The 16,287-nt window shown below is 45.6% G+C and overlaps 1 protein-coding gene and 1 pseudogene across 4 annotated transcripts in view; both read left to right on the top strand.

The window, feature by feature from the left end:
- The window catches only part of DHX32 (DEAH-box helicase 32 (putative)), a 57,203-nt gene that overhangs the window by 15,170 nt on the left and 25,746 nt on the right, over positions 1 to 16,287 (top strand). For all 3 annotated transcript variants that reach the window (XM_080822836.1, XM_080822837.1, XM_080822835.1), the window contains 2 exons: positions 4,162 to 4,667; positions 15,813 to 16,006. In XM_080822836.1, the coding sequence (XP_080678962.1) occupies positions 4,386 to 4,667; positions 15,813 to 16,006 (476 nt within the window). In that variant the 5' untranslated portion in view covers positions 4,162 to 4,385. The remainder of the gene's footprint in view (positions 1 to 4,161; positions 4,668 to 15,812; positions 16,007 to 16,287) is intronic.
- LOC308355118 (large ribosomal subunit protein uL22-like) lies at positions 10,343 to 10,937 on the top strand (annotated as a pseudogene). Its single transcript has 2 exons — positions 10,343 to 10,400; positions 10,435 to 10,937. The product of its transcript is annotated as a large ribosomal subunit protein uL22-like (transcript).

The following is a 16,287-nucleotide window of genomic DNA, read 5'->3' on the forward strand; positions in this document are numbered from 1 at the left end:
GATGAGGACAGGCAGGTCTCTGTGGGCTGTTATTCTGCCTCCTACCATTGAAGGATCAGATGTGGGATTTGAGGTCAAGAAAAAAATCAAGAATAATTTCAAATTTTTGGTCTGAGCAATTGAAAGGAAGGAAGTCATTGACGTGGGAGGACCAGGTTTGTGGCTTCAGGGTGATATCAGGGGGTCAGTTTAGGACATGCTAAGTTTGAAGTGCCTGTTGTATAGCCAAGTGGGACGTGATGAGTTAGTAGTAGAACACAGGAGCCTAAGTTCAGGAGTGAGGTGGACAGCACACGCAGGTGGGAGCCCTCCGCACGTGGATGCCATCAAAGCCGGGACACCGCAGGAGACCACGCAGGCCCCGTTCCATCTCCGCAGAGTCCTCACGTTGTACATTTGAGAACTTGATACGTGTGAACGATGTATTTTTAGTAAAATGTATTTTTAGGAAAATGCAGAAGAGGAACATTGAACAGCGAAACCTCATCCAGAGTTTCTCAGGACAAATTTCACAATCTTGGTTTACTTAATTCCTTGCAAACTTTACCTTTTCTGTGAACTGTGTTTCTAGAATTAACTGCACCAGAACGAAGGATTGCAATGACTGAGACATAGCTCCTTTTACATCAACTTCTGATTCTTTCCTGTTGAGGTGGTTTCAAGTTACATTGGATCTGTATTGTTTTTCATTAATGCTTGTTTAAAAGTTGTAATAGACTCACTTCAAAGGGCAGTCCTTGGCAAATTATGCAGTCTACAATTTATATATCAGAAAGCTTTTTTTTTTTAAGATTTTATTTATTTATATGACAGAGATCACAAGTAGGCAGAGAGGCAGGCAGAGAGGCCAGGGGCGGGGGGTGGGGTGGGGAAGCAGGATCCATACTGAGCAGAGAGCCCAATGCGGTGCTCGATCCCAGGACCCTGGGATCATGACCTGAGCCGAAGGCGGAGGCTTTAACCCACTGAGCCACCCAGGCGCCCTGTAAGAAAACTTTGAAAAGGAGCAAATACCAATCTTTCAGATCCTTGTAGAGGAATGTAGCTGATACTGCTAACAGAACAGTTTTTATTAAATTTGGATTTGAGGGGCATGTCACCTACCGTATTTGTTTTCCCTTACTGGTACTACTAAATTTGCCAAAGGCCAAACCTTGGATCTCTTGTATGTATTTAATTACCTCTAAGAAAATACTGACATGGGTCACTCCAGTAGCCGAATAAATGCGGAAAGGCGTTGTCTGTCATGAAAACTCTGCCGCTGCCCCCTCCAAATCTGGGCCTCAAACTACCAAGCAACAGAAAGTCCCTCTGAGTAGTGAAAATAGATGGTCACGAACTTGATAGCGCTTGCTGGATTCAATAGAGGGCCCTTTGAGGGCTCAACCTTTACGAGTATTTCTGTCCAACAAGCCTAACTGGTTTCTAACATGCTGGAGAGGAGAGCAGGTCAGAAAAGCAGAGAAGGGCCCCACCAGGTAAGCACGCTGAGCACAGGGTCCATGGGGATGGAATCCCTGCAGAATCGCGGGGCTTCAGACCAGTCTGGCCTTTGATCCCTGGACACTTCCGGGAAGTCTGAGGACATCGTTCTGTTTGGGAAACTGACATAATGGTGACCCTGAGTCACGAAGAGAAAGTTAGATTGTTTTAGTAGGCAGAGGTCTGGTATTCTGTTGCTGCCAACACCAACACCCGGGAATGTAGTAGCTTCCAGAAGCCATGACCGTGTGCTCCCTTTCACGGTTCTCTGGGTTGATGGGGTGGCTGTGGGTGCTGCTTTCGCTGGTGTTGTATTGGCTGGGCCTGCGGTCATCTGGAAACTTGACCTGCCTACGACCATCTTCCATGGCTTACTCACGTGGCATGTGTGTGCTTTCTGCCAGTGGAAGCCCGGCTTAGGTCCCTTCCCAGTGGCCTCTCCATGTGGCTTGGGCGTTTCACAGAATGACAGCTGGCTCCAAGAGGGAGTGTTTCAGGCATGTGGACGCCTTGGAAGTGGTTCAGCATCACTTCACTGCATTCTTTTGATGGTAGTGATTCACAGGGCCAGCTCAGCGAAGGGGAGAGGAAGTAGACTCCACCTCTCGGGGGAGCGGTGGCAGAGCACTGGCGGCCATCTTTAATTCAGCAGAAGAGAGAAGTAGGTGATGGAGCCGTACTGTCTAGGTGTGGTGAGGGGGCCGGGTGACCCTTCCATCTCTGGAAAGATGACTGCTCGGAAAACTCAAGTCTTTCTTGATGGTTCAAAATGGTTGATACTTAATAAATAAGATTATACTTTAATTACAAGATTGTTGACCTTCAGGGAGTATCATAAAACTAAGAGAAACATTTCAAGGGTGTTTATTTGGTAAAAATAGTAACTGTGTTTTTTTAGGTAAAACAGTTCAGAAATAGTACCTAGGGCAATCATTGATCATAATAACAGCAATTTAATTTACATGTAGAATGAGAACCTCTAGAAGGGATTCTAATCAGAATAAAGGAAAAATTGAATATAAAACCAAATGTTAACTTATCTTAAGCAGTGGGATTTTCTGATTCTTAGATACTGTCTTAAAGTCACCTTGTTCTGTGATCCCAAGCCAGAGTGTTCCTTAGGGCTGCTCTGTAGATCCGGTCTCACCTGTAGGAGCAACAAAGAGCTGTGACGTTAGTCCATATTACATTTGTGTTATTACACCACTCTAATTTTGAAACAACTTTCAGAATGAATTTTGAAGAACTCTCCCTTTGAGGAGTTAAACATCCTTTCTCCCACCCCTCTGGTTATTAATTTCTCCCTCTTTTGGCCTATTTGTGTGTGAGTTTGTAAAGTCTTGGTCCTGACCTCAGAGTATCCTTATGTGTGTTTTAACCGGAGCCCTGACGCACCCAGCAAGTGTTTCTTGAGTGTTTCCGTGTTTCCCTGGAGCCTGGCTTGAATAGTGAAGAAACCTTTTTTATTACCTGGGTGAGGAGCTAGCCCTGGGAGCCCACCAACCATCTAAAGCAGTAGTTACAGTAAACGAGGTCCTATAAGAAGAGTAATTTGACAATATCATGAGTTACAGATTACGCTTTGTTCTTTTTTCCTTGAGTTTCTCTGTATTTTTAGTTTTGACCTGGCTAATGTGAAAAAGAGTTTATTTCCGGCAATATTGATTGGATTTTTAAAAATCACTCAGGATTGAAAGATCACTTACCTGACATGTAGGGAATAAGTTACTGGTTTAAATTTGCCCTTGCTTTGGTAATTTCTTTTCTTCATTTAAAATATTTTCAGGGCGCCTAGGTGGCTCAGTCGATTAAGCATCTGCCTTCGACTCAGGTCACAATCTTGGAGTCCTGGAATCAAGTCCCATGTTGGGCTCCCTGCTCAGCGGGGAGTCTGTTTCTCCCTTTCCTTCTGCCCCCTCCCCCTAACTCATTCTCTTTCTCTCTCAAATAAATAGATAAATGAAATCTTTTTAAAAAAATGTTTTCTTCTACTGCCACTTGAATCAGGTATTTTGGGATCAAGGTCCTAGAATCTCAAGAAATATGCTTGAGGCTTCTGCTTGATTAAACAAAGACCTTATAACTCAAAGCTAGCTATAGCCTCAGAGGGAAAAAAAAAAATAAATAAATCCACTTCCCTCACCTGTCACTGTGGCCTGGCATAAGCCAATCTAAATGAAGTTTTTAAAAATACTCTCCTTTAAGCTAGAGGATTTCTTAATTAAAACAAGAGAGACTGTCTTTAACCAGTGTTAGGGCAGGACGCACTGGGTCCTCACGGTGTCCCCCGGTAACAGGATCCAGCATCTCTCTCATAGTGGGGCTAGAGACCACGTGCTAGAGCCTCACAGCCACCACGTCCCCGGCTCGCTGTCGGGGCCTGTGCTCGAGGTCAGGCCTAGAGCACCAGGTCCAGTGTGCAGCCGTCCCCACGCGGGCCAGGAGAAGACGGCAGCTGACCGCACTTGAAGAGCTAGCCTGGCTCCTCAGAGACCAAGCAGAAAGCACAGGCACTAACCAGTTTGCAGGGAAAAAAAAAACAAAAACAAAAAAAAACAACAACAAACAAACAAAAAAAAAAACAGTTAAGGCTTTCGTTTGGAATGCCTGTGCTTTTGCTTTTGGACATCGTGTTTGGGTACCTGATTTTCCTTCTTTGTTCTGTTTGTGTGTTTGTAGGGCGGTGTATGGACCGTCGCTGATCGTGCAGAAGAGCGTGTGCGGGCACCGGAGGTCGCGGGGGCGGATGGGGGGAGCCCAGCCGGCTGCGACTGTGCACTGAAGTCTCGGCGATCCGGACGTCCCAGCGAGCGACCGCAGACTCTCGGCCCGGTTCGCGGCGCGCCGCCGTCGGAGCCCAGCGCCCGGAGGATGCCGGCTGCTTAAGGTCGCCCTCGGACGAGATGGAAGAGGCAGAACCGGAGCGCCCGGACCCCGCCTCAGAGAAACGCTATTTCCCCGAGTCCCTGGATTCCAGTGATGGGGATGAGGAGGGCGTTTTGGCTTGTGAGGATTTGGAACTCAACCCTTTCGATGGATTGCCGTATTCATCACGTTATTACAAACTTCTAAAAGAGAGGGAAGATCTTCCGATATGGAAAGAAAAATACTCCTTTATGGAGAATCTGCTTCAGAATCAAATTGTGATCGTTTCAGGAGATGCTAAGTGTGGCAAGAGCTCTCAGGTGAGTAGCCATTGGGAAATACCATTTGCTTGAGGCGTTGTACTTTTTCCTCAAAAAGTGCAATGTCGGAGCGTAGCGTTCTGTTTTAATAATGTTATCTAAACCAAAACAAAAAACAAAAAAAAAAGAGCGTTAACAATTGAAGCACAACAGTTAAATTACCTGGTTTTATTTATTAAAGCCAGATGATGACAGTTAATTAGACCCATGTGGATATCGTGTTTAGTGTACCAGTACATTTTCTCTAGACTAGTAGATAAAAACCCATTCAAATTATTTCATGGCTCATATTCCACTTGAAAAGATGCAGTAGTTGTTATTTGCCTGCCACAGATCTGGGGACTCGTTGTCCTGTTTGTGTGCCCAGCAGTCTAACAATGGAGGTGTTTGGTCATGCGTGCTTCTTGGCAAAGCTGGGTAAATTACAGAAATTCAACAGCACAGAAAATTTTTATTTTCCATACTATAAGAAATAAGTGAGTGGGCAAATATCATCCTGGCCCAAGGTCCTACGTTTTGGGGTCCAGTATGGAGGATAGAATGAGGGTAGATGGTTAATGAAAACATATGGTCCAAGCTGTTCTGACACCTGAACTTCTAAATTTGATTTTAGTAGTATCTATATTTTGCTTTTAAATTCCAACGCAAGCAGTATTTTGATTACAAAATTCATGTATGGATTCTCGGAATGTAAGAATTAGAATAGACCATAAAGGTACTCTGACAGAACGCCTTCATTTCTCAGATGATGAAACTGGCCCAGAGGGACTTGATAATTTGTCTAATGTCACACAACTTCCTGAGCTGCGAGTACAAGAATACTTTCTACTGTGCATTGCCACTTTTCAGGTTGTTTGTTACCTCTGAGGCTTACTTGTTCTAACTTGAAGAGAGGAGGGATGGACAATAGGTGGTTTTTCTTTAACTTAGAACTGCCCATGTGGAGGGTTTGCTATGAATTGTAATTGTTGCAGTGAGTTACTGTTACAACGAATGCTTTTGGTTTCTCAGCAAGAAGCTACTGTTGAAAACTGAATGGGTATAATATTCATTCGTTTCTGAGGACAAACAGCACGTTAAAACATTGTTACTTTGCAATAATTCAGACTTAGGAAAAGTTGCAAAAGTAGGACAGATTTTCCATATGTTCTTCAACCAACTTTCTTAAATGTTAATATTTTACACGTGCTTTATCGTCCTCTCTTTCCATGCACACAAAGACATACAGACGTGCACAGTGTTTATCCTGAACCCTTTAAAAGTTAATGATATGATGCCCTTTGCCTCCAAATACTTCAAATATTTACTAAAAACAGGGCACGGCCACACAGTAATTATCAAAGGAATGTAGAATTGACATTTCCTGATTACCTAATGTACAGACATTCAAATTTCATCACTTTTCCTACTAATGTCCTTTATAATACAATTATTTTTCTGGTCTAGAACCCAATCCAAATTACATTGTGTGTAATTGCCACTTCTCTTTCCTCACCTCTCATCTGAAACAGCTGCTCTTTTTTTCTCGTCCTTCATGACCTTGACACTTCTGAAGAGTACCGCTAGGTGTTTTGTACGACATCCCTCGGTTTGAGCCTGTCTGACGTTTCCTTAGGATTAGATTCCAATTAACGCGTTTGTGGCAGGAAGACCGCGCAGGTGCTGTGGTGTCCTCCGCCGTGCCTCCTGTCAGGAGGCCTAATAAGATTTCTGCCCTGATGTTAATTAAATTTGATAACTTGGTAAGGTTCTCGTACCCGCTGCCTACTTGGAGAAATAAGACACTCTTTTTCTCAGAGGCTGTCTGTGTGTCCTTTCCCCGTACTCTACCCTCTTTCCTCTATAGAGTAACTTGTATTAATCATTTCTTGCTTTTCTTTATAGCTTCACCTTGTGTTTTGGTTAAAAACGCTGTTTAGTTAGCCAGTTTTTCACTATTAAATGAACATATCGTGTTCTTCTGAGACCAGCTTGTCTTGCGCAGGTGTTACTGACAGTCAGACATAATAGTGACGCTCTAACTTGGTGCTCACCTGGGGGCCTTCCAAAACCCACTTGCTGCCCCCCCCCAACCCTGCCTCAGTTTTTAATCCAATAGGTGGGGAGAGGAGGGCTCGCCGGGGTGACAGACCCATGGGTGATGCTAATGGTGGTGGTCTGGAAACCGTGGATGCGCCTGATGCTTGACAGCTGGGCTTCCTTTGTTTTTCCTTTTTATGGCATCCCATTGTGTGAATATACAGTTTATATATCCATTCTCTTGGTGATGGGCCCTTGGGTTGCTTCCAGTGTTTGGCTATTCCAACAGTGCTGTGATGAGCATTTCGGGTTGTTGTTTCTTTTTTTTAAGTGGGCTCCATGCACAGCCTCAAGCCCAAAGCCAGGCTCGAGCTCAAAACCCTGAGATCAAGACCTGAGCTGAAATTAAGACTCGGATGCTTAACCGACAGAGCTGCCCGGGTGCTCCATGATGAGCACTTTTGTATAAGTCTCCTGTTAAATCTTTTCAAGAGTTTTTAAACAATGGAGTAAAAAAAAATCAGTGTTTCGCTTTTAAAAACATGTAAAAAGATACGGGGAGATACTTCGTGACTGTGTAAAGTGCGCTTCTCAACATGCGTTTGCCTACTAGTTTTAGCATCCTTAGATCATTCTTTGACATGATTACACTGGGGGTAACCAAACTGGTGATTTTTCTAATTCTGACGTTCCTTTTACATTTAATATTTGGAATTCTTCTGAAAAACCAAACTTCCTTTTTGTTATTTATCTGTTCATTTATTTCAATGTGGGCTCATGCATTCTTTCTTTGTTCTGTGGATTATAATCCATTACTAAGCCCATTTGTTTTGTTGCTCACACTGTCCCTATGTGGCCTGTGGGCACCCTTTCAGGATGATTCCATGTCCTTCCGACGTGTCCCGTGGTTCCTGAGCACGTCTTTGCTCTTTCCCTGTAAGACCTTAGAGGCTCCATCCGTGTCTCTGTTCCAGTCTTAGAAATGGCCATTTTTCTCAAGGAGCCCTGGTTCCTTTTTTGTACTTAGAAACCAAGATGGGGACACTAAGTGGCATTGTCATTGGCTTGTCATTGCTTCCAGGCCCTGTCAGTTAACATAGCAGGGAAGTAAATATTGGGGGGGGGTACGGGTACCCCCACCAGCCACCTCTAACTCTGCTTCTCTGTCTTTGGCTCTTTCTGTTTCTCTTTCTTATGTATTTCTCTCTCTCTCTCTCTCTCTCTCTCTCTCTCTCTCTGTATATAACAAATATATATATGTTTGTTTTTATTTCTCTGTATGTGTGTCTTAAAAACCACGAATTCATGCTGAGCCTCTGGTTCCAGTTTCACACCACCGGGTTCATTCTCTATGCCTGTTTCCCATGTGTAACTCCCTCCTCTAACTGTGGGAAACCTGCCACTCCTTATTCGCGATGGCTTGGCTTGTTCAGTCTTAGAATATACACTCATCATGTAGTTTCGGAATTGCTAACCCACGCTTTTGGTTAAAAAAAAAATTATATACTCCCTGAGTTTTCTTTTAGAACTTGTGATCTTTAAGGGCAAGAATTATCATACATGTGTAATATGTTATAACTGGCAATGCTTTCTTCTGTCATCTTGGACTTCTCAACCATTTTCACAAATAATGCTTGTTTTCTGATACTTGGGAAGTCAGTGTGTATCTACAGGGTGGCAGAAATCAAAATAGTCCTCAAATGATGGGAAAATGGGCCAGTTCTAAACTAATTTAAATATTGGGAGCGTTGGTTGTTTTCTCAACTCTGTAAACAACCTGGTTATTTTTTACAGAGCTTCCCAGGACTGTCTTGTTCCTCAGAGTTCAAGCCTTTCAAACAAAAGTTCGTCTTTAGACCCAAGCCTTCTAAAGAGGACCACAGACATTTTGTAGGATCCTAAAAATTTCATCTCTCTTTGGTCCACCTGGCATTTTGTGCCAGCCCTGGGGATAATAGGACAACCTTTCATATATTTATAGAGCCTTTTCCTAGTGCCTTTTTTGGGGGCAGCTTTATTAAAAAAAAAAAAAAAAGCCTGAAAGAGAATGAAATATTTTTAGAGCTGTTTTATTTGCTTCTCCTTCTCTAGCTTTTGTCCGGAAATTTCCCAGGAGACGGATGGGTTAGGGAGGTGGCTAAGCCCGCTGCACTTGAGATCACACCTAAAGTAAGAAGCTGTACGGTTTAGAACATCTGCACCCTATTAACTAAGTAAACATGCCGACCGTGTTTCCTGCTGCGGGATTCTACCTGTGTTCACTCCGTGTCAAGATACATACAAATTAAGATAGCCAGGGCCATGGGACATGAAATTGAGAAGGGGACCCACTCCTCGGTAACGTAGCCTGACCTAGGACTTCACCTGGGGTGGCCTCAGGAGCGTGCTCAGGCACAGGCACTTTGCAGGGTGTTTTTGTGGGGAGTCAGACCTTTGGGTGAATCGGTGGTCTTGAAGGTTCCTTTCAACCTTTGGATTCCATGGTTCTGGCACTGGAATAAGAGTGAGAGACCAGAGCCTCGGCACTGGCTGCAGCCCCCGTGGTTCTAGAAAGCAGAAGAGGAACCAGGCTGGCACGGAGAGAGGAGTGATGGAAAACGAGGGCTTGGGGGCCTTTGGGACTCGGACATGTTAACAGGCGTAGCCTTGTGTCTCACAGATGACTTTTGTCTTGCTTCACTTGTGCACCTGTCCACTCGGTGGCGGTGGGTGCAAGGACAGGGAGTTCTACACGGATGTAACTCACGTGGCTGTCCTCTGGCCCCAGGGGCAGCCGAGGGCCCGCACACGGACCCCGCCGCCATGGCTGCTCTCCCGGATGGGGCCCCCCGAGAGGCCCGGGCCCCCGCGCTCTCAGGCCCAGTCCCCGGCCTCTGGGCCTGTTGCCCAGAGAATGGAGCATCTTTGCTTCAGTTTGAATTCGTACAACTTGTAGAACTCTAGCCCCTAATTAAAGTTGATGAAGCCTTGATGTAGATCAGATTCTGGTTCCTCAGAGGACTCCTCTTACCGCCTCTCATGCCACAGATGGGCCAGCGTCCTGGTGATCTGCTGTCCGGCAGGAGATAAGAGCCGGGGCCGCACGGTCTCGCTGTGCACTCTCACACTGATTGCCTTGCACACCCCACAGGCAGCCAAGCCAGGCTTTGGGACAGCAGAGTAGCGTGCTTCAGGCTTTAACACACTTGGCACGACATACAGTCCAGGAAATGGCATTTAAAAAATGGGTTGAGGGAGGGGTGCCTGGGTGGCTCAGTCAGTTAAGCGTCTGCCTTTGGCCCAGGTCATGATCTCAGGCTCTTGGGATCGAGCTCCCGTCAGGCTCCCCGCTCAGCAAAGAACCGCTGCTCCCCCTCTTTCTGCCTGGCCCCCCACTCATGCTCGCTCGCTCACTCTCTCAGATAAATAAATAAAATCATTTTAAAAAAGAAGAAAAAAATGGGTTGAAGGAGTTTGAAACAATTGTAAGGTGAGTTCCAAATGAAAATATTTGCAGTTGTGCTTTCTAGTAGGGAGAGTTTCTAGACCAAACGTACAAATTTGGGGGTTGTCTGTTGCCCAGACTCCCAGATAAATATGTAAGTAGGTTTATTTTTCTCTTGTGTCAAAAGAGCAGTTTCTGCTCTTCCCTAAGCAGCCCGAGGTGACCTCTGAAAATGGTTCGCTGTCCACTTGACAGAAAACCCTACGAAATCATGCAAATCAAGAGGTTCAAATCTTTGCTTTCACTTGAACACACATGAAATCATGCAAATCAAGAGGTTCAAATCTTTGCTGTCACTTGAAGAACACACATGAAACTGCCCAGGCCATCAAGGGTATGCAGATCTGATAAGCCACCAGGTATCTGAAGGACGTCACTTTGCAGGAGCGGTGCGTCCCTGCAGTGGTGGGAGTTGGTCGGTGTGCCCAGGCCAGACAGTGGGGCTGTGCACAGGGTCGGGGGCCCCAGAAGAGTGTTGAATTTTTTACTGCACGTGCTTAAAAATGCAAAGCCATGCTGAACATAAGAGTTTAGATGTCAGTTCTCTGGTCATTGAGCACACTCAGGCAAGCAGAGCCCCCCGACATGCAGCCCGGAACTTACAGGGCTCATGGTCGTGTCAACCCACACATGAGCTCTCCCTGCCACACTGAGCAATCTTGACTAAAGACGACCGGATTGTCCCTAAACCAGAAGAGGAGGTCGCACAGAAGAAAAAGCTATCCCAGAGGAAACTGAAGAAACAAAAACTTACGGACTGGGAGTAAATTCTGCTGAGAATAAATGCAAAAAAAAAAAAAAAAAAAAAAAAAAAAGCTGTTTCCTATTTTGGTCACCAGATTGTACAACTTTTGCTAAGTTCTTTTTTTTTTTTTTTTTTAAAGATTTTATTTATTTACTTTTGACACAGACGGAGCACAAGCAGGGGGAGCAGGAGAGGAAGAAGCAGGCTCCCTGCTGAGCAGAAAGCCTAACGCAGGGCTCTATCCCGGGACCCTGGGATCATGACCTGAGCCTAAGGCAGATGCTTAACCAACTGAGCCACCCAGGCGCCCTATTGCTAAGTTCTGAAGTGTTGTTTAAGGCACAAAGTGGCCTAGAACTCAGTGTATCTCTCTAGGAAGAATAAAGCCAAATGAATTAGAGGAAGATGTAGGTATTTAAGCTCTCCAGGTTCTTGTAGTGCCAACTTACACGTTCTGGATACCAGGGGTGGGCAGGGGACCATCTAGGAGAGACTGTGGAGGGCAGAATGAATTCTCAAAAAGGCGCGTAACTCCTTGGCGAGAGGCTAAAGTATATTGGGACAAAGAGCGAGCCGCTCCCAGAGGAGACTCAGAATCAGGGCACAAAAGGCCCCGGTGCTTATCGTTGGCGCCGAGAATGCGGGCGTGCCCTGTGACACTGTAATCCTGGTCCCTGGAAATGACCAAATGTCCCCATTTCTAGCAGTTGCTGAATCATGCTTTTTCCAGCTGATACTTTGCGTCTGCTAGGGTATCACACTTGACGATGGGCCTGAGCTGGCTTCGAGTGATTCAGGAGGTGCGTAAAGCCCGAAGTGTACTGAGCAGGACAGATGAGTTCGTATTTCCTTTCCTGTGGCGTGTGCGTCGCTCACTGCTGCTGTCCGTGTGTAGCTGTTTCCGCAGGGCGGTGCGCCCGGGGCAGCCGGAGCCGCACTCAGCGGGCTCTCCGGCCTGAGCGGTGGCTTGTGCTCCGCTCGTCACTGGCTGTGTCAGCAGACATCCCCCCATTAGGCACAGCAGGCATGTGGCCAGTCTTTCCCCGGTTACTTTAACAGATACAATTTAGAAGAGCTCTTCCCACTTCTGAAGTCATTTTTTGGCCTCATAGGTGAAATAATTTGCTCAGTTGTGGAAGGGGGCAAAAAAGGGCAACGAGGACTGGTGGACTGTTAGATTTATTGCACTGTCAGGCCTATATGATATTTATGCTATTATAAATGCAGCTTAATATAATCTAGTCGTGCAGCATTTGTCTCCGCGAGTAGACAGAAAGAAAAGAAATGCAGGCCAAATCCCAGTCAGTAGCCTGGGAACGTGGCCCGTGTGTGTGTGAATCTCGTAGCGTCCCAGACTGAAAGCCGGCGGTCCCGGATCGCAGAATAAAGACTGTGCGGAATATTCTCAGGCGTTGTAGGCAAGCTGGGTGCCCTGATTTCAGCTCTACGTCTGCACAGCGGTGCGGGGCTCATCACGGTGTTGTGTCCACACCGCCGTTGGGCTGGAACGTGCGATTAGAAATGGCGGCGGCTGAGTCTCAAGGCTTCCGGTGCCACCTTTGTAGGACGATGCTCAGAAGCGCCGGGACGGCTGCCGCGTGGAGGCCGTTACACTGGACGAGCGGCCGGAGGGGTTGGACCGGTTCGGGCTGCGCTGCCACTGGCAGCAGGACTCGGGCAAGGCGCTCCTGTAGAGTGTGGCCAGCGTGCCTTCCAGAGATTCCCTCCGGCTCTGAAATCCCGTGACTCCTATGCCCGCCTGGAGCTCCGGCCCCTCCTCGCGCCCGCCGGCTTGTCAGCTGCTCTCAGGCTCGCTGCCCCTGGGCCCGCTGCCTGCACAGACCGGCCTGACACCTTCCTCACTGCCGGAGGTCGAAGGTCGTCTCTCTCCCCTCCTAGCGCCTCACTCCCCACCAAAGCACCTTCTGCTGTTTAGCTTCATTCATTTTATTTTATTTTCCGGTTTTCTATTCTTGATGGTGATACCGTCGCCCTACTGTTAGTTAGAAATCACGGAGTATTTGTTTCTTCTCATGCATATTACTCTGCTAGTGAGTACTGCTCATGCTGCCTTTGCAGTTCATGTCCCTTGGTTTTATTACTTCTAAGTTCTGAGTCCAAGCTTTTCCCTTTTCTTCCTTTGATTATTATTATGATATCCTTAACCTTCCATCCAACCAAATATTTATTATCCCTATTATGTGTCGGGTCCTCTGTTATGTATTGGGGAAAATATGAACCACACACATCCAGCTTAAGGACTCCCCAGTCTAGTGGAGAGACCAAAATTTGAACAAATGGTTTAATTTAATGTATTTGTTGTTATTTTTCATTTTATTTCCTATTTATTCATTTGAGACAGATGCAGAGACAGAGATGGAGAGAGCGCGCACAAGCAGGAGGAGAGGCAGAGGGAGAGGGAGAAGCAGACTCCCCACTCAGCTGGGAGCCTGACATGGGGCTCGCTCCCAGGACCTGGAGATCATAACCTGAGCCAGAGGCAGAGACGCCGCTTAACCATCTGAGCCACCCAGGCGCCCCTAATGTATTTATTTTTGAGAATCAGAGTGAGAGAGAGAGCATGAGCGGGGTGGGCGGCAGAGGGAGAAGCAGACTCCCCACTGAGCAAGGAACCTGACTTGGGGCTTGATCCCAAGACTCCGGGGTCATGACCTGAGCCGAAGGCAGATGCTTAACCTCCTGAGCCACCCAGGTGCCCCTCAAACAAACAGTTTTAATATGGTTTTCACAAGAATGATATTTAAAGTCTCAGCTAGACACCTAGAGAGAGGACCCTGATATGAAGGGAATCAGGTTAAAAAGGAAGGGTTTGGCAGGAATTAAAAAATTAGTTGCTTGGAAATGAGGGAGGCAGGAAATTTTATGTGAAAAAATACAGGATTGTATACTCTAATATTGTATATTATTAGATATATACTATATATGATAGTATATAGTATTAGAGTATACTCTAACATTAAATACTCAAAATATTTTTGAAAAGTATTAGGAATTTGTTCATCCATCAAATATTTATTGAGTAAAATTGCTTGAGATCATTTGGTGACTGAAATGGGTCTCTGGTCTCCCAGAGCTCCTAGTCTAACGGGGTGGGCGGACCCCAGGAACCGACCAGCAGCTGCAGGAAGGGTGATCCGTGTATGGCCACTGGCTAGTGCCCTGTGGGATCGCAGTAAGCCTTGTGGAGCAAATGTCCCAGGAGCTTAGACTTGAGGTAACTCATCCCCTCCACCCATTTTTACAGAGAAGAAACCGAAGCTTAGAGAATTTGTGATTTACAGATAACAAAGTAGTTGGGGCACGTGGCTGGCTCAGTCAGAAGAGCATGTGACTCTTGATCTCGGGGCCGTGAGTTTGAGCCCCACGTTGGGTGAAGAGATTACTAAACAAACAAATAAAAAACGAACTAGTAGCAAGCCAGGCCACCGGAGGTCTGGACTTTGGTCCTTGCAGTGCCTTGTGGTTTCCTGCTCTGCCCTGATTCCACGTTTCCCGGGTGCAGTACCCTAAACCTTCGTTTTTCACAGCACAAAGCGGGTGCTGAATAAATGAATTACTGATTAGTTTTCAACCCGTTAACAAGGCTGACACCTGTCTTAAAAATGAAGGAACTACATTTGCACTATTAATCATTGGGGATTAGCATTCTATAGCAGTAACGTTTTGGAGTTACGATTTCTGGTTGTGTTTATTCTTCAAATTACGGTGAGGATTAAAATCTAAGAGTTCGATGATGGGTGTACTAAATAGCAAATCTCAAAATAATTAAACACGTTAAAACTTTTAAGTACCTTAGATCTATTTAAAAACCTTCTTGGGATGATTTATTTTAAAGACATATGTAACAGAGCATGGCTTACTGACAGAACCTAAGGTTACAGCATACAGATGAAATAAGTACTTTCCACTCCCCTCATCCTTGCACAAATAAACTTAACAAAGCCAATTGCTCTATAGTACATTTTCAGTAAAAGGATTTTTTAATATGAATGACTCAACAGCAGCCTTGGAATTGACTCTTTCCAAATATGGATGGATTGGTTGACTAGCTCAGTGAGCCTATTTTACATTGTGTTTAGATGATGAATGCCGATGTGTTTTAGCTTCTGTTACCAGGGAAGTGAGTAGGCTTATCCAGTTATTTTGTTATGATCACTTGGGTTTAAATGTGCATGCTTTAATTTGGAGTCACTATTTTTCATTGAGAGGCTATTTAATATTTACATTGCTTAAAACATAGTAGTTGATACCAGAAGCCATATTTTTTTTTAGATCTTACTTAAATTCAACTTAGTTAACATACAGTGTAACCAGAAGCCATATTTTTGATGGAGCTTTCTTGTAACCAGGAAGAAAATAACAGTCTGTAAATAAATTAGTCTTTTCAGAAACACAGCTGAGGTTAAAAATATTTTTTTAATTGTGCTTTTATTTTTATCTGCATTTTTTTTTTCATCTGGAGGAAGTCCAACTTTCACAGTCCCTGCTAACCCTTAAACTTTTTTTTTTTTTTTAAAGATTTTATTTATTTGTTTCTCACGGAGAAAGAGAGAGTGCAAGATGGGGGAGAGGCAGGCAGAGAGAAAGCAGGCTCCTGCTGAGCAAGGAGCCCGATGCGGGACTCGATCCTAGGACGCTGGAATCATGACTTGAGCCGAAGGCAGACACTTACTGACTGAGCCACCCAGGTGCCCCCCTTAAACTTTTTAATAGGAATGACTCTGTGCATAACACAGACTGTTCTGAGTTTCACTGAGTGAGAGGTAGTGCAGCCCACTGGTGATTCACTGGTGGAGGAAAGATTTATAAGATGAACCCTTGTCTTATGGTGGTTCTCTCCAAGGAAACTGATCCTGTCTCATTTTTCCCCTGAAAGGTTCCTCAGTGGTGCGCCGAGTACTGCCTCTCCATCCACTACCAGCACGGGGGCGTGGTGTGCACACAGGTGCACAAGCCCACGGCGGTGCAGCTCGCCCTGCGCGTGGCAGACGAGATGGATGTGAACATTGGCCATGAAGTTGGCTACGTGATCCCCTTTGAAAACTGCTGCACCAGCGAAACCATCCTGAGGTGGGTTTGGGGGGCTTGGTCCGCTGTGACTGAAGACGCGCAGCTTGCGATCCACGATCCTACAAGAGCGTATTCTTGTGTTCTACGTCTTATAATGTGTGCTAGTGACTGGTCACTTCGTCACCAGCCAAATGTGCGCTGGTGGTTTTCCTACACTGGCATCACCAGGGGTTTCTTGTCTAAACTTCTTCCATGTCTCCCCATAATCCTCACAGAAAAATGACGACTTGTTAGGTTGGGCCCAAAAACCATCTAGTTTGTGCTTCTCGAGCTTCTCCTCG

Source organism: Martes martes (assembly GCF_963455335.1).
Source record: "Martes martes genome assembly, chromosome: 14".
Classification (NCBI taxonomy): Eukaryota; Metazoa; Chordata; class Mammalia; order Carnivora; family Mustelidae; genus Martes; species Martes martes.